This window comes from Epinephelus moara, chromosome 9 (assembly GCF_006386435.1).
Source record: "Epinephelus moara isolate mb chromosome 9, YSFRI_EMoa_1.0, whole genome shotgun sequence".
NCBI lineage: Eukaryota > Metazoa > Chordata > Actinopteri > Perciformes > Serranidae > Epinephelus > Epinephelus moara.
Window position 1 is genome coordinate 3,625,393 of NC_065514.1, and position 23,762 is coordinate 3,649,154.

Consider the following 23,762-nt stretch of genomic DNA (forward strand, 5'->3'; position numbering starts at 1 on the left):
TGCTGTCACCACCTGATGACAACGCTACAGTGCGAGTCTTCCCATCTGCTTACCTCTGATCTCCAGCGGTCCAGAGACTTTCACCGTGTCACCACACTGGTGTGCGCACAATCCTGTGAGTTTTTACCTGCTGGCTTCTCGACCCTTTGCCTGGCCTTGACCTGCCTTCTGCTTCACCTGCTTGGACTGCGTTCTTCTCTGGTTCCAGATCTTCAACCTCCACGACTACGTCTCCTGGCTGCTCCTCCACGGTGCCGTTACCTGTTACTGGACTGAACTGTGCGTGTTTGGGTTGATGTCACTGACCACTCTTCTGCTTTTTAGCGCAGTTCAGCCTGCAGGACGTCAGAGACTTTATGGAGAAACTTTGCTGCTGTGTTGAAGAACAATCAAACAGAGTGTGTGCGAAGCTGGAGTTCATATACTGGCTGTGTGTTACCAGAAACAGGTGAACTGAGTTGCCTTGATGAGGTAGCGTAACTAAAACTGAGACAGGAAACCAGGCTGAATGGAAAACTACTGACAATATGTTTATTAATATTCCGACTGTTTGAGTGACGCTTCAGTTTCCTGCCTCTGATCAATGAAGTTTATTTTATCACAGCTGTGTGGTTTATGACACAACAGACACATTTCAGCTCGGTCATCACTCAGGCAGCGAATCAGAACTCAGTGAATATTTATTAACACAGAAGAAGCAGAAAAAAAACCACTCAGAACTAACAGGTGAAAAACAAACAAACCCCGGTGCCACACCTCGTTTCATTACAAGTCGATCGTTCATAAAAACTAGAAAAAGTGAAAGTTTACAAAAACACAGCGTCTGACGGAGTTAGAGATGCAGTCAAATATTGACCAATTATATTCTCGCTAATATAAAACGTGCTGATAAAAAAAGTTTAAAAAAGAGAGGGCGTATTTACAGCGTTAAAAAAGAGGTACGAATCACTTTGTGTTTCTTCTGATTGGATGAAGTGAATCCTGCTCCTCACAGCTGATTGGCTCTTCTGAGAGAGAACGGCTGTGAGAGAGCTAAGGCACTGTGGGAGCTCCCTGCTGATTGGTGAGCGGAGGTAGGAGGAGGGACCAGGAAGGGCGGAGGAGGGGGTGAACACCTGGAGGGGGCGGTGTGGGGTGAGGAGGTGGGGGTGTCGCGGCTCAGAGGGAGGGCGGTCCGGTGAGGTTTGGTGGTGAGGGACAGCGGCTGCAGCTGCTCGCCGTACGGCGACGTGTGTCCGCTGTAGGAGGAGTGTGTGTGCTCGGTGTGCGTCGGCGCCGGGGCGGCGGGCGAGGCCAGCGCAGTGGTGGGTGTCGCCGGGGAGTCCAGGGAGGATGCGGGGCTGGCCTGGGACAGGTGTGTGTGCGTCAGGTGGGAGATGGTGTGTGGCTGTGACAGGTGGGGGCGGGGCTGTGTGTGCGCAGTCTGTGGGGGTGGAGCGTGTGTGTGAGGCGTCTCCTCAGGTGGTACACAAGGTCTCTTCAGCTGAGGGGGGAGGTCCTCCGCAGGATCTGACCACAAACACACAAACACACTCGTCACCCTTCAGCTGTTACGTGAAATAAATAAATAAATAAACAAATAAATAAATAATAAATAAGAGGCGAAGGACCAGCAAAGTTTTTCACTTCTTCATTCTTCTCAACATGAACCACGTCTGAGCTGAGTTTTATTTTGTGGTTACACTTTACAAAGAACAACAAAACAAAGAAAAATAAAACAATACAAAGATAAACAGTATCAATTATTTTAATTATTGATGAACTGTGAATAAAATATAATAGACAGATAATAGTGAGAAATGTCCCATTGACTTTATCATCTAATATTATAGGATCAAATTCTCACATTTCAGAGGGATCAAACCAGCACGTTAAACAAAAGACAAAACAATTATTCCACTATCAAAATGGTTTCTTATTAATTTTCTGACTAATCAATTAATCAACTGATCACCTTGAGTTTATGAAAAGACTTCAGGCCTGTCTGTACGTATCCAGATATCTTTGTGAACACATTTTCCTCTACGTTTGGGCCTCTCGTCCAGGCAAACAGAGTCTGAGGTACTGTAATTTTTTAAAACGCCCTCCAAGGCAGGATTTATACGTCTGCATCAAATCCACGATGTAGCCTGACGTGCACCTCCTCAGAAATGTAACTGCACGTCACAGTGACGCAGACCTCCTGTCTGTCTCTGTAAGCTGAAACCATTTCCCTCAGTGGAAACAAAGCTTTGATTTACTTTAATGTCACAGATAAGAAACAATAAATTGTGAAGACAATAAAGCCTCCACACACTGTGTGTGATTTATCCTGGCTGAAATATGAGCAGAGGAAATCTCAACACTTCCGGTTTCCGTTTCAAAATAAAAGTCCCCTGACAACATTTCTGTGAACAGAATCCCTTCATTTGTTAATGCTGCTTTTATTGTGAAATGTTTGCAGGATCATGTTGTTGATGATGCAGCGGCTGTGCGGCTCCAAGTATGTGGAGTATGAAAATACAGAAGTTACAGCAGCAGCAACACTGTCTGTGTGAACGTCTGGAGTCGTTTTAGTGTTCCGATAGAGACACAGAGTTTTTATAAAACCAGGTCGTGTGGACAGATTTTTTTGTTTTCTTAAACGGAGGGGAAATTATCTGTTTATAAAAATATCTGGATACAAACAGACGGGACCTGGAACCAACAATGAAATTCATCCATCTAAAACCAGCAGGAGAGAACTCAACCCAGGACAACATGCATTTATTTATTGTGTGACCATCAGCAGCGTCGTCTTACCTTCGAACTGACTTTCACTCTTCACCCTCTTCCTCTTCTTCTTCTTGCCCTGCAGACACACAGACAGACAGACAGACGTGTGACATGAGCCGATGATGTCAGCGTGCTGACGTGATCATGTGACACAGATCAGCTGGACTCACGTAGTTGTCTCTGGCCGACCAGCCCGGGTACAGTTTGGAGTGCAGGAGTCTCTCTTTCCGAGCCAGTTCGTAATATTTGGCCTGTTGGTCTTTGGACAGCGAGTGCCACTGTGGACGGGAGACAGACAGACAGACGGACACGGCCGAGACGTTACGTGCACGCTCATCATTCGGCTTTCATTAAATAACAGCTGGAGCGCACAGACAGTTTTGACTTTACGCCTGAAAAGTTCTGAATTTATACCAACTTGAATCTTTATTATTGATACGTTTTAACCTTTAACAGAAACTTTGTTTTTTAATGTTTAAATTAAATATTTATACATAAACTTTGACTTCACCTTCTGATTTTTCAGCCTTAATATTGAAATATTACAACTTATTTTTAGTAATTTTTTCCTCTGTATTGTAGAAATAGTTACTTTTTAACATTGTTGAATTTAACCTCAAATATTATGATTTTATTCTCAATTATCAACAAAATATTACCACTTTATTATTGAAACATTATAAATGTATACTCCAAACATCAAAACCTTCTCAGTTTATTTTTTTTAAGCTTTTTTCTAATAATTTTACAACTTAATGAACAAAACATTACGACTTTGTTTGATAACTTTCAACTCCTTCTCTTAATACAAAAACTTTCATTGAAAAATCTTCAACCCAATTCTAAAAATTGTACGATTTTATTATTAAATTATTTGTACTTTTTTTTCCTCGTACAATTTTTAATTAATTGTCAAAATATAACGTATAAAGTACGTATAAAGTGTAAGTATTTTTTAAGATTGTTTTGCTTGAGAATATTATGACTTTATTGAAGAAAATATATCAAAATATTGACGATTTAATATATTCAATATGCTATATTCTCTAAATATAATGACTTATACTCTATTTCCAACTTTTTCTCAAAATATTGTGACAATTTTTGAAATATTATGATTAGATTCTCAAAGTGTTGTGACTTTTTTATCTTGAGTAATTTGTTCTCATTTCACATTTTGTGAGTTTATCGTGGAAATTTTGCTTTTTCCAGGACATTTTTAACATTTAACTCAAACTATTACAGTTTTATTCTCAATTATTACAACTTTAAATTTTTTTTTTAAATTCGTAATAATACGACTTCATACTACATACAAATATAATAACTTTGTCTCATACATTTTCTGCTTTATACCCATAATATAACAACATTTTTTACTAAGCACTATGACTCCTAACTCTCTGATTATTACTTTTTTTTTTTTTTTTTTTAGATTTTTTTTTTAAATTGTGAATGGTAAACTCTACTGTCAAAATATTACAACTTTATTATCAAATTGTTTATTTTTTGTTGTTGTAAATTTTCAATTCTGTTCTCAAAATATTACGACTTGATTCTCAGTGTATCAGGACATTTTTCTGGGAATGTTTTCCTCAAATATTAGGACTCTGTTTTAGAAATATTAGGACTTTTCCAGGACTTTTTCAACTTATACTCGAAATATTACGATTTTATTCTGAAAATATATTCACTAAATATCATCCATTTATACTTAAAATTAAATACCTTTTTGTCTCGTACATTTTCAGCTTTATTGTCATAATATTACAACTTTATTTCCGAAACATTCATTACAATTTAAACTCTATCGTCAAAATACCACGACTTTAGTATCAAATTATTGGCACTGTACATTTTGAGTTAATTCTTGACATATCAGGAGTTTCTAATAAATTGAACAGGTCATAGCTGCTGACAGACGGGCTGACAGACGGGCTGACAGACGGACTGACAGACAGGCTGACAGACGTACCCTCTGTCCAAGGATCTGATTGATGGTGGCGCTCTCCTTCACTTTGCACTGAGCGACCACTTTGGGCCGCTCCTCCCTCATGTACAACATGAAAGCGTTCAGCGGCTTCTTGATATGAGGCCTTTTCTCTTCTTCTTTCTCCTGCGGGACGTCAGCCACTGACCTCCTGCACCAACAAAGAAGAACATGTCACCACGGTGTTTGCGACACAGTCATTAAAACATTCACACACGCAACAGTTAAACGTGTGTGCGTGTGGTGAGGCGTCGGTACCCCGGCTGGCTGCTGCCTCCAGGCTCCTGCTTCACTGCTGTGGGGACGATGGCCGGGTGGGGGATGGACGACTGGGGGGTCGACACCAATCGTGGAGAGAAGTTACCTGACACCAGGCTGCCGATCAGACACACATCAAACATTCAGTTAAACCCCGTCAAAATAAGTCAACTTCATATTCACCTGCGCTGAATGCAACATTTCACAATAAATAAAATCAACAGTAAAACTTCATCAGAGAAGTTTTTATTCTCCACAATGTTCAACAAGAGTCCAAATGGATGTTAGTGCCAAATTTGAATAATTCCCTCAAGGTGTCCTTGAGATATTGCATTCACAAGAATGACACAGACAAGGTCAGTGTGACCTTGAGCTTTGACCACCAAATTCTAATCAGTTCATACTTGACTTAAATGGATGTTAGTGCCAAACCTGAAAAAATTCCCTCGAGTTGTTCCTGAGATACCGCGCTCACGAGAATGGGACAAACAAGGTCGGGGTGTCCCTAACCTTTTGAACTTTAAGCACCAAAGTCTCATCAGTTAATTCTTGAGTCAAAGTGGATGCTTGTGCCAAATTTGAAAAAACTCCCCAGAGGTGTTCTTGACATACCATATTCACAAGAATGAGACATATGAGGTCACAGTGTTCTTGACCTTTGACCACCAAATTCCAATCGGTTCATTGTTGAGTCCAAGTAGATGTTTGTGCCAAAGATGAAAAATTCCTGAGGTGTTCTTGAGATACCGTATTCACAAGAATGTGACAGACAAGGTCAGTATGACCTTGACCTTTGACCACTAAAATCATATCGATTCAAAACGTCTAACTGGACCTTTGTGCCAAATTTGAGGAGAAAAAATGCTTTGGGTCTTCTTGAGATGTCTTGTTCATGAGACTGAAGCAGACACAAAGTGACAGTGACCTTTGACCCTCAACCACCAAAATCTAAACAGTTCATTTTTGAGTCCAAGTGAACATTTGTGCCGAATTTGAAAAAAATTCCTCAACGTGTTCCTTCAGTATCATCTTAACAAGAATGTGACAAATAAGGTCAGCACGGCCTTGACCTTTTGACCTCTGACCATCAAAGTTTATTCAGATCATTCTTGAGTCCAAGTGGACGTTTGTGCCAAATTGGAATAAATTCCCTCAATGTGTTGCTGAGATATCATGTTCACAAGAATGAGACAGATGAGTCAGTGACCTTTGACCACCAAAATCATATCAGTTCATGGTTAGGTCTTCGTGGACGTTTGTGTCAAATTTGAGAAAACTCCCTCAAGGTGTTCTTGAAGTCACGTGTTCACCAGAATGAGACAGACAACCTGTAAAACACGATGTCTCCACCCACGGCTAACTCCAACACGGAGGCTTAAAGACGACCCCGACCTTATGAGGGGTTGGACAGGTGAAGACAACACTCACCTGGACGCGTTCACAGCCAGAGCAGCAGGTGAGAAGCCTCCTGCAATGGGATACATCGTCTGTCCCTGCCTGCATGGAGACAATCAGACGGTCAAACGTCCCGCGGACTTTTCTAACAGTCACGTGTTTACGTAGACAGCGTGTTCTACTCACAGCCACCCCAGAGGGTGAGGGATCTGAGCCACGCCTCCAGGAGACACCGGGTAGCAGGGCGTCCTCGACATACCTGCAGGTGAGATTCACACACAGTTACAGTCATCAGTGTGTGATTACCTGCTCAGGTGTATCTGGTGTGAGACTCACCTGCGTCAGGGGAGAAGCCAGGTGAGGCCCTCTGAGGGGAGAAGGCCTCCGGGCTGTAGGACAGCAGCGGGTGGAGGTGGGTCATGTGAGGGTGCTGCACCACCGGCACGCTGTTAGACTGACGAGACACACACACACACACACACACACACACACCAGGTGGTTTAATGGGGACGCAGTGATGCCATGTGTCCACCAGGTGGCAGCATTTCTCCTCTGAGTAACAGCAGCTGTGAGCATCCAATAACACCACCTCCACCCTCAGAGACAGCAACACATCAGGTACAGTCAGTCTGGTTTCCTGTATTAGTTGGTTCCCTCACAGAGACGTCAACTATCTATAATAACAATTAATAACTTATTTATATATCACTCTACAAACACAGTTACAACGAGCTGTACAATAAAACTAAACACACTGAAAACACAAAGATTATAAAACAAACTAGAGAATGCAATCTCTGTGGAAATTGCAGGTGTGAATGCTCAATGCTGAAGCTTCCCCTCAATGCACCCTTTAAATGTTGAATAATACTATTAATGTATGACTGATGTGGAATATTATAAGGTTTTTTGAAAAGCTGACGCTACACTGCAATGCTGGCTGAAGTGTGTAAGGAGAGGGTGAGGAAGTAGGAATAGTTTAAATAATGTGAACAGGTTTAATAATAAAGAAACACACGCTTTGGCATTCACACCCAATAACATCATCAAATGTCATCTGGTAAAAGATAAAATAAGGAAGGTCAAAGCTAAAATTAAGATAACAAATGTGAAATAACATCAACAAGAGTTATTAAATAGATCAGATCAGATCAGATAAAATCAAGATACGCTTTCTCACAGAAGTACGTTTTTAGGAGTGACTTAAACGAAGACCGAGACAGTCACACAAACTTTTTTATTTTGAGAGCTACCTGCCCTCCACATGAATACATGTTGATTACATATTTTATTTTGTTGGGTGCACTTTAACGTCACTTGAGTGATGCCGTCAGGACTGAGGCGCTTGGTGTTAAAGCGCACCCTCTGGTGTCATAATGCTGAGTGAGGAATCTCTGTGTTGGTTCAGGAAACAGACAAGTGTCATTTAGAGTTTAAAGACATGATGATGTTACTGAAGGATTTATGTGACAAGTAGTTAAGTTGCAGATAAAGTGCGTCTTTAAGGAAGTAAAAATCTTCCAGGAAGTCCCCGTTTGACGGGAAATCGTGATTAACTGATAACATTCAGCTCTGTTCATTTCTTCTCTTCAGGAGTCACGAGACATTGATCAGTCCGATCAGATCAGGAGCTGATTATTATTATCTGAACCTAAACGTGTGAGCTGGGAGGAAGTGCAGGAGCTGGATTATGCAGACAAAGGTCTCCTGCAGGGGAAATACTTGAAGCAACGTCACCACGTCTGCACAGCAGGTACAGTAATGACATGATGACAGAGACGCCTCAGCTTTCTGCTGCTGATCTCTCCTTCACATGGATGTAAATACAGAATTATACAAACAGTGATCTCCTGCAGTCATCAGTGGGACACTGGTTTTCAAAGGGTAAGAACTGAAAGCAGCTCCACAAACACTTGTAGCTGCAGCGTCACCATTCAGTGACACAGGCAGGATATAACACCTCGTGTGACCCGTCTCTAACTGGACAGAGCAGGTTTTGTTCTGGTTGTGATGGTGAGGTGAGTTCCTCTGAGGCAGTGGCATGACAGCAGACACGCTTGGCTGAAAATCAGATATCTGACGAGATGAAGGGAACTGACCTGAGATAAAAACAATTCACACATTTAGACCAAACTGTGTTCAGGTGCTGAATATCAACTCCTGTCTGTATGACAGCACGGTGGTGCAGTGGTTAGCATTGTTGCCTCACAGCAAGAGGGTTCATGGTTCGAGCTCTTCTGTGTGAAGTTTGCATGTTCTCCCTGTGTCAGTGTGGGTTTCCTCCAGGTGCTCCGGTTTCCTCCCACAGTCCACAGAGCTGCAGGTTTACTGGTGATCAAAATTGTACCTAGGTGTGAATGTAAGTGTGTGTGTGTCTTACCAGGTGTGTCGGAGCAGCAGAGTCTCGTAACGCTGCTCTTCCTGGGACATCGAGCAGAGGCCACTGGAACGGCAGGTACTGTGGACACAGACACAGAGAGGGACAGAGGGTCAACCAGCCGAAACTGAAAGTATCACCCCATGGCTGTATGACTCCGCCCACCAGTCCACCCTGTGGTTGTATGACTCCGCCCACCAGTCCAGTGTCTCTGACAGTCTCCATCCATGTCAGTGAAAACATGGATGCTTCACACACAGAAGATCTATACAATCAGCACAGTTTTCAAGATTAGAGTCACCAATTCAGTATCTGACCAAATGTCTCCCCTTCTGTTCCTGAGATATGACGTTAAAACATGATGATGTCACAGTCAAGCTGACCTTTGACCTTCATTATTTTATCCTGTTAGACATTTGTGTCAAGTCTGGTCAGAATTAGTGAATGAATTCTTCAGTTATGGACAAAAACATGTTTTGTGAGGTCACAGTGACCTTTGACCACCAACGTCTGATCAGTTCATTGTTGAGTCCAAGTGGACATTTGTGCCAAATTTGATAACTTCCTTAAGGTGTTCTTGAGACACCGCATTCATGGAAATGCGACAGATAAGTTCACTCTGACCTTGACCTTTAATCTTCAACCACAAAATTCTGATCAGTTTATCGTTGAGCCTACAGGGACGGTTGTGCCAAATGTGAAGAAATTCCCTCAAGGTGTTCTTAAATATCACGTTAACAAGAATGAGACAGATGCAAAGTCACAGTGACCTTTGACTACCTTATTCTAACTGGTTCATTCTTTAGTTCAAGTGGACATTTGTGCCAAATTTGAATAATGTAAGGTGTTCCTGAGATATCACATTCACTGGTGTTTGGAGATGTAACTGCTTGTTATACCTCTGAGACGTGGAGGAGAAGTCGAGAGTGAAATGACAAAATATTCAAGCAAAGCACACGAACCTGAAATGTGTTGTTACAGTACTTGAGTAAATGTACTCAGATACATTTAACCACCTCAATAAATGTCAGGTTTGCGGGTGGGGGGGGGGGGGNGTTTGGGGGGGGGGGGGGGGGGGGGTTCAATGAATTAGAATTGTTTTGAACTGAACGTCTTCGGCTGTGAACTGTGGTTTTATTTTCAGTCCAGCCTCACGTCAGGAGCAAACATCCGAGTGTGCAGGATGCTGTTGCCACACATCATTACCTTCGATAACGGGTGAGATAACATCGTGTAACGCTGCTCATCTCCTGCATGTTTACATTGTTTCTGCTGAACAGGACTCACACTCCCAGAACACACTGACATGAGCAGGAACACACGACTCACACAGGACAGGAAGGAGTCACAGATAACAGCTCTGCTGTGTCATGGCCGAAATGGACATCACAATCAAGACGTTAAACTTGAAGAGTGTGTGTGAGCACGCTCAGAGGGCTCAAATTAAAAGGGAAAGTTCAGATATTTTGAAGTGAGGTTTTATTCAGCAATGTGTCTCCACTATTTAAAGCTACCAAAGATCTGGCACCTTGTCAGGTGATCACCCTGCCGAAGCCAAACAAGCTGCCTGATGACCCCAGAGGATACCGGCCCATCTCCTTGTGCATTACATACAAGCTCCTAGAACGTCTCATCCTGGCACATCTCAACCCAGTGATCGACCCCAAGCTGCCCAAAGAACAAGCGGTAGGTCAACAACAGACCAGGTGACTCTCCTGAGCTAAGACACAGAAGACAGCTACTAGGCGGGAGAGAAGGCTGGCACTGTCTTCCTGGACCTCACAGCTGCACACGACACTGTCTGGCTGCGTGGCCTAAATATGAAGCTTCTAGAGACCATCCAAAGACAAGCACATGGTGAGCTTCATTATGGAGATACTGAGCAACCGCAGCTTTTGGCTATTCACCAGCAACGGCCAAAGCCGCAGGGTGAGACAGCTCACTAACGGTGTCCGGCTCAGTGCTGGCACCTCCGCTGTTCAACATCTTTGTCTACAACCTACCTGCAATGCAATCAAGGAAGTACGGCTACACAGATGACCTGGCCTTTGTACTCAGCAGTAGAAGAGGGCTTCTCTGAAGACATGAACATCCTGTCTTCGTACCTGAAGAACTGGTGCCTCAAGCTCAGTGTTGAGAAGACCGTAACATCAACGTTCCACCTCAACAAGAAAGAAGCGACCCACGAACTAAACATCATGATCGACAGCGTCAGGCTGCAGTTCCAGCCCTTCCCCACATATCTTGGTGTGAAGCTCGACACAACACTGTCATTTAAACAACACCTGGTCAGCGTCAAGGCAAAGACACCCACCTGTGCTGCACTGATACGCCGTCTAGCTGGTAACACGTGGGGAGCCATGATGAAGACACGGTGCATTTCCATCAAGGGCTTGGTGTTTTCAGACGCCAGTACCATGCTCCAGTCAAGAGGCTGGACACCACACCCAACACTGCTCTACGGACAGTCTGCTCATGCCTACGAGCCACCTAAACAAACTAACTTCCTGTCCTCGCCGCTATTGCTCCAGCAGAGGTCAGATGAGAACCAGCCATTGTTCGAAAGGCACAGACGAGTGAATCCACCTCCTCCACAAGATCTCTATGGAGACACCACAGTGCTCGCTTCTCGAGTTCTGGCGCCACTTTGCAACACACGCCCAAGAACTTCTCCGTACGACACCACCTGCCACGCCGAGCTGCGCATCTACTCCTTCTCCAGAGTCAGTCCAAAAGCCAGGGCGCCCGCACTCAAGCAGGTAGCAGTGGAGTCTCGCCGACTGCAGTCCTGTTTTTACTTTACATATCTGCTTTATTTTACGGTTTCATGTTCATCAGGCTGTTACTTTATTTACATTAATCTGTAGAGTAATACCTGATGATTTACAGACCAAAATAAATTATATACTCGTTTTTAAGTCCAACCAGGAGAAGTTCCAGCTGGTAGTAATCTGTAATCCTCACAGCTGGACGCCACTTTACCCTCCTGACTCTGACACACTGGACCTTTACGTAGACAGAAACACACCGACTGCTAAAGAGGGAAACAATAAATGCTCGAAGTCGACAAAACAAGGCACCAAACAGCCGCCATGTTGACTGATTAACTACGACTGATCATATTTTCCCTCATAATTCCTCTTATTCAGCTTCAGACGACAAAACACATGCTCATCACATCTCAACACATTTGCCTCTGTGAAGCCTCGTCCCGTCCCCCACTCTGAGACACTAACTGGATCCAGCTGTTGGAAATACCAGAGAAACCACACACACACACACACACACACACACACACACACACACAATCAGAGTCTATTACTGAGGGAAGCATAAAGTCAGAGTGTGACTACAGGGGGAGAGCTGTTAGGCCCACTGCTGTTCACTGAGCTCATGTTGAAGACAAAGAAACACCAACAAACAGCAGAGCAGGGCTGCAGCTAGCCATTCTTTCAGTAATCAAGTATTCTATTGATTATTCTGGTGATTAATCGAGTAATCGGATGAGAAATACTGCATGTTTTTATTAAATTACTTTGGCAGTATTTAAGGAGAAAATAAGGAAAGTCTCTAAAATGAGAGAATGAGCAACAGATTGGTTTCCTTTTATTAAAGTTCGAGCAGACTCGCACAAATGACTGATTTCACACGCACTCACGCTACGGCACCATTTCTCACGCTGCCAAAATTAACCAGTGTTGGGCACGAATTTAACAGCATTCTCAGGAGCGTTGTGGTGACGTCACTACTTTCTGATTCAAACAGCTTTTCAGTAGTGACGTTAATGAATTGACTGAGTAGCGCAGCGGCGTCTGCAAAAGTTACAAACTCTTATTTTCCAGGAAAAACTGAAACTTTTTTTCTGCTGAGGTCTGGATAAAAGTCAGGATATTAAAACTGAGGATAAGTCATGTGACTGACGCCAGCGCCACACCGAGGCATGTGGACGACAGGGCTGCCACTAGAGTTGTTCCTGGTGACTAATTTCTCTGTTCACTAAACGATAATTTTAATTAAGACTTGTCGACGAGTCTAAAAAAGGAAAACACTCAGAAAACAGTCAAAAGTTATGACAATTTATTGTTAAGTGTTTGAAACATTGTCCCAAACATACTGTGTGCATTCAGAGCCCTTTGAAGCCTTTAATCACAATCTTTAACAACCATGTTGGATTTTAAATGCTGCTGAAGTACGAGACACTTTGTGCCGTGTGGTATGATACGGATTAATCGTTTATATGGTTAATCACGCACATCTCTAGCTGCCACCCGTCCTGTATAATATGGGATCATCCTATATTAGAAAACCAAATGTCCTGTCCCTCACTGAGTCAATACAGGACGCAGTTTGTCCCATGTTTCTGTGCACACAATACTCTACTGCATAAATGAGAAATATTCAACTAAACAAGTTTCATGAGACACAGCAGAGAAATACGTTTTTTAGTAATTGAATTATTCGAGTAACTGGAGGAATCGTTTCAGCCCAAGCAGAGAGAATATTCAGCTCATCACACTAACACTGTGTTCTCACCTCCTGAGACATCACTTAGCGTGGTGTGAGACATTCATCAGTTTGTGTGTGTGTGTGTGTGTGTGTGTGTGTACGCTGTTTCACACACGTTGTCCTCTCAGTATTTTAAGACTCTGGAGACAATGTGGAGTAAACAGAGGAATTGTGGGATTGTTCTGCCTGCTGGAAGGGACCAACTGTAACTAAACACATACACACACACACACACACACACACACACACACACACACACATACCACAGAGCTTATCTCCCCTCCGTCCATTCACTGCTGCTCAGCTGTGACACGTCTGTGTGGGGGTGATCACATGACCTGCAGTCAACAAAGCTCTCTGACAGTCAGGTCTGTTTCCTCTTTACTGCGGCACAGTAACAGCACCCAGCTGACTCTGATGTCTGGTCCCCAACCACTCAATTATTTTACAATCTGGACTAATAAAGGTTTTTTCAGGGTATTTCTGCATTAACTATATTCCTGACGACATGACGAACTAGTAAATACACACACATATATATTATTATTAATTGAAGAACATAGAACTGTGGTAAAATCAGTGATGTAGTTTCAGTTTGTTTCAAATCTTCGGTAAAAACTAAAGAAAAATGATCTCTCATTTCTTCAGTCTCTGAACAACAACAGTAACTCAGGTGGAATTTATACTTCTGTGCTGAATTGACACTGTAGCCTGACGGCTAATTTATACAATGTAAAATGCCATAGGCTTGTGCTAATAACGTTAGCATGTTGTATTTGTGGGGAAATGTGTCCAGATAAAGACAAGTGTTTGTCTGTGAATGCTGCGAGTTATAGTGAAGCTGATTTGTGTTTGAGACTGTCTCTATTAAGCCATGTTTAATGTGCGTTTAATGTGTTTCATGTGCGTTACATGTGCGTTTAATGTGTTTCATGTGTGTTACATGTGTGTTTAATGTGTTTAATGTGCGTTTAATGTACGTTTCATGTGAGTTACATGTGTGTTTTGAATCAACTAAACTTTACAGCACTTCACAGAAACCCTGCTGCCAACTAGTGTTTAGGAGGTGTAACTGCAGAGCGACACAGACACACCACCACAGGCTCTGCCACACAAGAATAAATCCTGTTTCAGAGTGAGATTCAGATTCTGTCACAATATTAATATTTCAACTAAATCAAATCTACCTATAATTAATAATCAATTTTAAAAAATGTCCCCTGGGATCTATATATATATAAATCACCTCTAATCATCAGGCTGTTACGAGACATTCACATATATGTAGTCTTTTCTGTCGAGCTGTGAGCGTCACGTCGATGAGGGGAGGTGGAGGTGAGCAGCAGACGGGTCGTCTCCGTGCTGGCTCTGCTTCCTGCCTCACTTGCTGAGCACAGTAAACAGCCTGTATTATGGTTCAGGTAGCGTCCAACTGACGATGGCTTGTTTACGCTGAACTGCGTTCAGGCGGCAGTCAGATGTCAAGATCTGGAACCTAAAAACACTGAATGTGCCCACCCAAGAAAAACTCTTTAAAACACATTGTCAGGTGGGTGAGTAACGATTAGGGCTGCCCCCGACTAAAGGTTTGCCTAGACAACCAATGGTCGTCACTTCCTGCTGCGTCAGTGTGATGAAAAGCTGTTGTGTTTTACCAAAAACACAACAGCTTTCCCTTCGAGCTGTTCTTGAGATTTCACGTTCACATGAACGGGACAGACAACAGACAACCTGAGGACACAACACCTCCAGCCGCGGCTCTCAGTGCTGCTAAGACATAAAAAATGAACCAATCAGGATGACTTCAGCCATGAACTGGACGCTGTGGGAGGAACTGTAAATGTAACTGTGGGTCTGCAGACTTACCGTCCTGGCACTTGGTGGCAGAGCTGCGTTGGCGAGGTATGGACTGCAGAGGTTGCCCAGGTCCGGGATCATGAAGAAGGGGTATCCCACATACGGCGAGGGCTGGAAGAGACCGCCATCCTGCTGCTGCCTCCTCAGGGCTGAGGGATAAGGTCAACAGCAGAGTCACACTCACACAAACATCAGCTCATCGTCATGCTTTGACTGATGTAACACGGCAGCGTCGACACACTCCAGTGCAGCTGGTGGCAGTTCACCTTTAAAGTTGGTTTGAGAGTCGCCAATAAACTCAGAGAAGAAGAAGAAGAAGAAGAAGGAGTGTAGCCCGTTGACCAGAGAACCAAACATGTCACTGGTATGTTTTACAGGAAGAGGGTTTGATCCCCGACCACCAGACTCACCACATCATCAGCAAAAATAATACTCTAATATTTTGGCTGTATCGCGATATTTAAAAACGTCCTCTGACATTCTGTCGACGAATAAAATACTAAGTTCTTACATGACTCATTACAATTAAGTTAAATAAAGTACTGTTGTAATAAAGTTAAATAAAGTAATGTTGTAATAAAGTTAAATAAAGACTTGTTATAATTAATAAATCACAGTGGACCCACTGGTGCTTCTATTTTGAAGCATGCAGCTCGTCTCAGGCAGGAAGTGATGATGTTTTTGCTGTGAACCTGAAGCATGCAGTCAACAGTTAGCTGTTAGCAGTTAGCACAAAGTCAAATTATTACAGCTACGCCTTCTTCACTGTGAGATGGAAACATGCAGCTCTCCTGTTCATATACTAATGTCTGACAGTCACACTGGTGCTCCATGGTTGCAAAATGTGACTACACAGTCTCAGTCTGGACTCTGCAGATACAAAAACACACACCCCGTCTGCTCACACCATCATTAAACTCATGAAGTTAAACTGTTGCTGCTGCACCGTTCAACGTGAGGATTTATTCACTGTGAGCTGGAAACACACTAACAGCTCTCCTGTTCATATAACAACATCTGACAGTCACACTGGTGCTCCATGGTGGAGAGTGTCATTACCTTCTTCAAACAGGTGAGTGTGTGAGGTCCTACTCTGCAGATGTGGGTTTGTCCTGGGGCGCCTGTCGACCTGCGCACAAACACACACACACACACACACACACACACACAAGCACATAAACAAAGACACACCAGCACTTCTACAGAGACACATTTGTGTCGATATTATTTGTGTGAACAGATCAACAGTCTGTGTGTTAATGTGTGTATCTGTAAACATACAAAAACTTCCACAAAACTTAAGATTTGTAAACTCAAACAAACATTTTGCAAATATTAAATGGAACTGAAAATCTGCAAACAAATTACAAAACAAAAAGATTCAGTGTGACTAAAATGAAAAACACAAACATAGAATTTGGAGCATGTTCTTTAAAAATCTTTTTTTTTTAAGAAAACGTTTTATTTAAAAACTGGCAGTAAAATAAACACATTACTTCATCACACATGATGTGTCCAAGGACCGTCGGAAGTTAGAAAATCTTCCAAGTTTCTGGCTGTGATAAATGGTGTATTTTGGCGATTCTTAAGAAACAGTATTCTTTTTGTTAAAAGAACAGGTTTTCTTTAAAAATCAGCTGTAAAATAAATAAAATTTCTGTCAGAAATTTAAAAATCCAGTACAGTTTACAGTTTCTGGCTGTGATACAGGATTTCTACAGAAACCATGTCTTCCAAACCCGTGGCCATGCTTACTTTTAAAATTGTTTTCTCATTTTTTTTTTTTAGAAAACATGTTGTCTTTAGAAATCTGCAGTAATAAAAATAAAATAAAAAAAATACAAAATAAACACGCTATAGAAGTGCTTGTGACACGCAATGTGGCCGAGGACCATCGGAAAAGTTCTGTTCTCTTTTTCAGTTTCTGGCTGTGATAAATGGTGAAATTCACCATTCTTTTTGTTTGAAGAAAACAACTGTGGGTTTGGAAAGCATGTTTTCTTTAAATATATACATATATATAAATAAAAAACATGTTTTAAATAAGTTAGTAGATAGTTTTTAAATAAGATTTAGAAACCATGCCTTCCAAATCTGCAGGTGTTTTTATTTCTTCCCAACATTGAGCTGATATTTGTGAATCTTGTGGTTTTGTCGTTTACACACACACTGAGTCTCTTTTTTTTTTTTAATTTTTGAAATTCGTTAGTGGATCTGTAGTCCCATTTTATTTTTGCACATTTATTTATTTTTTTGAGTTTACACAAAAAAACAACAGAGGTTTGGAAAGGCGTGTTTTCTTTAAAAATCAGTGGTAAAATAAATATAAAATAAACACATTACAGAAGCGTTCACATGATGTATCTAAGGACCATTGGAAGTTTGAAAATCAAACAATCATTTCTTTTTTACAGCTTGTAGCTGTAATAAATGGTGAAATTTGCCAATTTTTAAGGATAACAACCACAATTATTAATAGATTTTAAAATTTCCAACGGTCCTTGGACACATCATGTACAGTGAACACCTCTTTTACATGCTTATTTATTTTACTGCCAGTTTTTAAATAAAACATGTTCCTTTAAAAAAAAAAAAAAAAAAAAAAAGATTTTTAAAATAAACGTGACTCCCAAACCTGTGACTGTTTTTCCCAATAATTACAACTTTTCAACTGATATTTGTCAATCAAATTTTTATTTGTGAATCTTGGGGTTTTTAATTTTTGTCTTTTAAATTTCTGTAATTTGTTTGTGGGTGTGCAGTCCCACTTTATATTTGTAAATTAATAACTTTTTGAGTTTACAATTTTTCAAAAAAAAAAAAAAAATACAGCCATTTAAATTTCTATAAAACGGATCTGCAAATACACAAATTATAACAAATGGAAAACAATTTGTCTTTTTATTACCTGTGCGTACAGATCAACAATCTGTGTATAAGTGTGTAATCTGTAAATATAAAACCAACCTCCACAACTACAAAAAACATTTGTAAATCCCAAAGAATAATTTCAATAATAAATGGATAAGAAATAAATAAAAACATGCAAATATAAAAAGATTTGCAAATTATGTAGAAATCAATTTGCGACTTCCACACAACAAAAAAATGCTTGTAAATTCCAAACATAAATAATAATTTCAATAATAAATGGATAAATGATAAATAAATTAATACTTCAAAAATAAATAAATATGTAAATATGAAAGATTTGCAAATCGTGTAGAAATTAATTAGCAAGGCCTTGTAAACTCACAGCTCAAAACAGCTGCCACAAATAACAAACGAACAAATATAAAACAACTCTGTAAATACACAGATATTAGTGTGAACACGTCAACAATCTGTGCGTAAATGATAAAGATATAAAACACATTCTGCAAACCCCCCCCCCATGGACCCACAGGTAGTATTGAGCCCAATGAGCCTCCGTACCTGCGGACGGACACAAACAAGCTCCTCTGGACAGAAGTTGGTCTCAGTTAACTCACCTCCGAGTCTGAGCTGGACTCGGACTCGTTGACCAGAGAGGACTTGACATCGTCCAGGTCTCGTTCAGAGGACACGTTCCTCTTCTCCTCCTGCTCCCCCTCGTCTTTAAACGCGATCAGCTCATCGTTCGCTCCCAGGTCGTCTCCGTCCGCCCCGGTTAGCTGCGGCATGTCTGGACGTTAGCCGCGGCAGCTAGCATGAAAGGCTAACTCCTGTGTGCTAACAGCTAATGTTCGGCTAACGTTAGCCGCGTGATGAGCGCATCGCACGCAGCGTTAACGCAGAGTTCTCTCAATGTTTTGTCTGTTGAGAGGAAAGAAAACTAGCTTAGAAACTAGCCGAGGAGCTAGCTAGCTCCCTGACGCGTCGGATTCCTGATGAGTGAAGTTTCCACGGAGAAAAGAGTCGGTAAAAAGCGGCGCATCGGTAAAAACCAACTCTCCAGACGGTTAAAAGCGAAGTGTTGAGCGGAGAGCTGAGCGCCTCACCGCCGCGGACAGCACGGACCGCACCGCTGAAAAGTTTAGTCCACATGAAAAAGTCGAGGCCCGCTGTGATTTCATCCCGACATCGGTGCTCCGCTCCGGAACTGGCTCCGCTCCCGTTAACGGCAGCTTTTAAACGGTCGTTTCCGCGTATCACGGAGGTTCTGCTGATTCAGGGAGTTGTGCGGAGCCGTGCGGGGCGGAGGCGTGGGAAAGTCACGGAGCTGCTCAAAGTGGAGTGGAAGGAAAAACACTGCGCGGCGGTCGGAACACTGGAGGAGGAGGAGGAGGAGGAGGAGGTCCCAACAGACCCCGGATCAGTTCAACAAAGCGCGCTCCTGTGTGACGTCAGCACCGGAGCAGCCCGCTGAACTGATCCCGGATCAGAGACAACAGGTTGATCCGTGTGTGTACAGAGAGGAGGAGGAGCAGAGAGGAGGAGCAGAGAGGAGGAGGAGCAGAGAGGAGGAGCAGAGAGGAGGAGCAGAAAGGAGGAGGAGCAGAGAGGAGGAGGTTAGAGATGAGCACAGAGAGGAGGTCAGAGAGGAGGAGGAGCAGAGAGGAGGAGCAGAGAGGAGGAGGTTAGAGAGGAGGAGAAGAGAGGAAGAGCAGAGAGAGGAGGAGCAGAGAGGAGGAGGTTAGAGATGAGCACAGAGAGGAGGTGCAGTGTTAATTCATCTCACCAACAGACACAGCTCATCAGTACGGTGGCTCATTTGTGTCAATATTATAACAGGTCAGCAGTCAATGGAACAACTTCCACTAATATGAAGAAAGACTCTAAACTGCAATAAATCATAAACAGATAATATAAATAAATAAACACAAACTTTCAGATATTTTTAAATCCATAAATCCATATTTTTTTATTCACAAATATTTTCTTTGTTCTTGTGTTTAAAATTTACAGATTTCACATCAACATCTCAAACACTCGTCTTTATTTCCAAACAAATACAACAGCCTAGCAGCTAGCAGAGATTTCCTCTGCTCATATTTCAGCCAGGATAAATCACACACAGTGTGTGGAGGCTTTATTGTCTTCACAATTTATTGTTTCTTATCTGTGACATTAAAGTAAATCAAAGCTTTGTTTCCACTGAGGGAAATGGTTTCAGCTTACAGAGACAGACAGGAGGTCTGCGTCACCGTGACGTGGAGTTACATTTCTGGGGAGGTGCACGTCAGGGTACGGTGTAGATTTGATACAGACGTATAAATTTCACTTTAGGCCCCGATCACACAGACAGTGTTTTGCAGGTTACAAAAGGTGAGGCGAGCCACACTGCCTGTTTTTCTAGAAATTAAATTCCACTAGTGTTTATTTATTTATTTATCGTATGTATCCTGCAGTAATCAGTGTGTAGCTGCTGCCATGTTGAGGCAGAGGGTGCTGTCTGTAGCTCTGGTTGAGGGTGAGAGGCTGTCAGCAGATAAACAGAGATCTGTGTGGGTACATGAGACCCTAAAAAAGAGGCTGGATCATGGGGAGTACCACCAGTTGGTCCAGGAGCTTCTCCTCCATCATGGACGTTTACAGTACTGCACTTATCTGCTGTTTTCTATTGAGATGGTGCTAACTGTGCTTTGTAAAGTCGTATAGCTCTGGGTATCCAGCAACCACTACCACCAGTTTCTCCTCCATTGTTTACCAACTGTGAACTTGTTGCCGTGACCACCACAGAAGCCCCGCCTCTCAGATCATCCCATTGGACGATGGGAAAAAGAGGGGCGCTTTTCCGCTCTGAGTTGAAATTTTTTCAACTCGAGTTCAGAGCGCTCCGACAAAAACACCAGGCGCCTAGAGCGCAGAAACACGAGGAGCAAAAAGTTTAATTCTGATTAAAAACATTTACAAAAAGTCGCCTCCGGCTGCTGAAACACGTCCTGTGTGGTCGGGGCCTGAAACCTGACCTGTTCACAGCTGACCTCTGTCACTCAGAGATCGGCCTGTCATGTCCGTCACGTTCGTGACGGTGTCTTCAGCCCCATCCGTCAGGCCAACTGAGAGACGAGCGTCACGCTAAAACCCAAACTGTGGGTGGACGCTGAGACCGACGGACACACAGCAGCAGCAGCTGTGGATCACAGAGGCTTCAGTGTTTGGCTCCGGGCCACACTGTGAGGATCCTCACCCTCAGAGCAGTACAGGGTCGGGGGAGAGACGGGGGAGTCACTGCATACCTCTGCTCACTCGTAACCCCCAGATCTGCCTCCTGCCACCGCTGACCTCCACAACACGTTCATCAGGGAGTGTACCGAGGTCTGAGAGCCGCGCCAACGGGGAGGAAATCCCTCTTTTGTTTCCGAGGAAGTCGAGCGTGTTGTTTGTGTGTTTAATGGACGAATCTGGAAACCAGACAGAAAGAGAAAGTAACGGAGGGACGGCCACATGTCACGACTCTGTCAGCAGGAAGTGACCTCGCTGTACGTCAAAATTAAATCACTGCTTCAACTCGTGGACAATAAATAACGTGATAAAAAATATATATAAAGGCAGATGAAAAATGTTAAAATGAAAATGAATGGTAATTAAATGAAGGGTAAATACATTTTAAAAATTAAAAAAGAAATATCAGTATCATCACCTTTTATCAGCCAATTATTGCCTACATTTATTTTAATATTAATTATTTCAATATTCATTTTTATATATTTTTTTTGACAGCTTCCATCCTTCATACCTGATTGCCTTTTTTATATCTTCAACTTAGAAAGTAGTTTCACATGTTGCTCGACATCCTTCAGAGAAACAACAGATATGTTGTTGTTTTTTTGTTGTTTTTATATAAATTACATGAAAAAATCAACATACTTATCAATTTTATTATGAAAATAAAAAATGTTACTTATTTCTTGGGGTTTTTTTGGGGAAAAAAAACCAAACGCCAAATTTTCCCATAATAACATGAAGTCTTTAAAAATATGATCAGCGACAAATTTTCAAGGGTCTTTCCAAATTTTTTAAAAACAAATAAATAAAAAGCATAATTAAATAGGAAAATTGGGGAATTAATGCAAAAGTAAACTAACAAAGAATAAAATTAAAACAAATATCAATGTCACATTATAACAGTTAATTAATGCCCATATTTATTAATATTTATTTGTAAATTTGGTGAATTTTTTTGTTTGTTTTCAGTTTGGCAGTTGTTGTTAACGTAGACAGTAATTTCATTCATTCATTCATCTTCTAACCTTCATCCTCTTGAGGGTCGCGGGGGGGTGGAGCCTATCCCAGCTGACATCGGGCGAGAGGCAGGGTTCACCCTGGACAGGTCGCCAGACTATCGCAGGGCTGACACATAGAGACAGACAACCATTCACACTCACATTCACACCTACGGACAATTTAGAGTCACCAATTAACCTGTATGTCTTTGGACTGTGGGAGGAAGCCGAAGTGCCCGGAGAGAACCCACGCTGACACGGGGAGAACATGCAAACTCTGCACAGAAGGGCTCCCACACCCAGGATCGAACCGGGAACCCTCTTGCTGTGAGGCGACAGTGCTAACCACCACACCACCGTGCCGCCCTAGACAGTAATTTATTTAAAATATTTTTATTGCTAAATATAGATTTAAAATAACTATTATAAAAAATATTATTCTTCTTGACACCAAATTTTCCCACAACACTGTAAAGCCTTTAATGATACGGGGAATTAATACAAAGGTAAATAAATGTTTAAAAACAAAACATTTTATTTATTTATTTTTTGAAGTAATTTCTTTTTTATCTTTGGCACCTTTCATCCTCCGTACTGGAAAGCCTTTTTCATTATCTCCAAATTCAAAAGATTGTTTCACATATTTCTCAACATCGTTCAGGAAAACAATTTTTCCCCCAGATTTAATAAATAAATGAATGAAAACAAATTGCCATCATCTAACAAACTATTGTGATTTCTTTTCTCTCTTTTTTTTTTTTTGAAGAAACCAAACATTTTTTTAAAGACATGATCTGAGACAAATGTGCAAAGGTCTCATCAGAAGTTTAATAAAGAGGAAAATTAAATAGATAAGTAAATGAATGGGGGATGGATATAATTTGTAATTTAGTAAAATATAAAAAGAAACAGACGGAGGTGGATCCTGATTATCACCAGCTCGTTCTCTGCAGGAGAGAGGAGTGAAGTTGTGAGTGGGGGCGTTCATTTTATGTTTGTGCATGTGTTTGTTTGTGTGTTTGTGTTTTCAGGTTGGATCTTTAAGGCACTGATGAGCATGTGTTAACAAAGTGAATGAAATGTGTTGAAATCAAACAAAGCTTCGTAGCGTTCAATAAAAACCTCAGTTATCAGAGGTCGTGTTCAGATTCAGGAGGTCACGACACGACACAGTGCATCCCAGATTCACACATTCAGGCTGTTCTCTTGAACTTTTCAGATGTTTTTCCACAAAATATAACGCACCAAATACGTACATATCCCACGTAAGGCTGCGATCACGTGACCAATGTGCTGGCGGCAGTAAAGAAGGAAGCTGTCCTGAGCACTCGTAAGGAGGCAGGTTGGACTGTATCGATGTTTTTTTTCCTTCAACGTTTAGGAAAACAGAACAGGTTTTGGCTTTACAGTCTTACCGGACCGCTGTCTTGGGTAAAAGTCGGTGTTTGTTGGACCCTCCCGCCCCACCTTAACTTTT

At 42.0% G+C, this 23,762-nt stretch overlaps 1 protein-coding gene across 1 annotated transcript; it reads right to left on the reverse strand.

Moving 5' to 3' along the window:
* Positions 1-668: 668 nt before the first annotated feature.
* Positions 669-19,537, reverse strand: LOC126396021 (transcription factor 7-like 1-B). Its single transcript, XM_050053841.1, has 12 exons — positions 18,629-19,537; positions 16,197-16,266; positions 15,147-15,286; positions 8,778-8,855; positions 6,734-6,851; positions 6,584-6,656; positions 6,431-6,499; positions 5,003-5,119; positions 4,730-4,895; positions 2,925-3,032; positions 2,782-2,830; positions 669-1,509 (listed from the first exon to the last, which is right to left on the reverse strand). Exons 1-12 carry the CDS (start codon positions 18,797-18,799, stop codon positions 989-991), a joined length of 1,680 nt encoding a protein of 559 aa, XP_049909798.1. The 5' UTR covers positions 18,800-19,537; the 3' UTR covers positions 669-988.
* Positions 19,538-23,762: the final 4,225 nt, after the last annotated feature.

What these genes read in the sequence shown, in the direction of transcription:
- LOC126396021 (XM_050053841.1), bottom strand. Translation starts at nt 18,799, where the DNA reads ATGCCGCAGCTAACCGGGGCGGACGGAGACGACCTGGGAGCGAACGAT. An exon ending in AGTCCAGCTCAGACTCGGAG is followed by an intron (nt 16,267 to 18,628) that starts GTGAGTTAACTG and finishes GTTTGTGCGCAG; the next exon opens with GTCGACAGGCGCCCCAGGAC. An exon ending in GGAGGCAGCAGCCAGCCGGG is followed by an intron (nt 4,896 to 5,002) that starts GTACCGACGCCT and finishes TTGTTGGTGCAG; the next exon opens with GAGGTCAGTGGCTGACGTCC.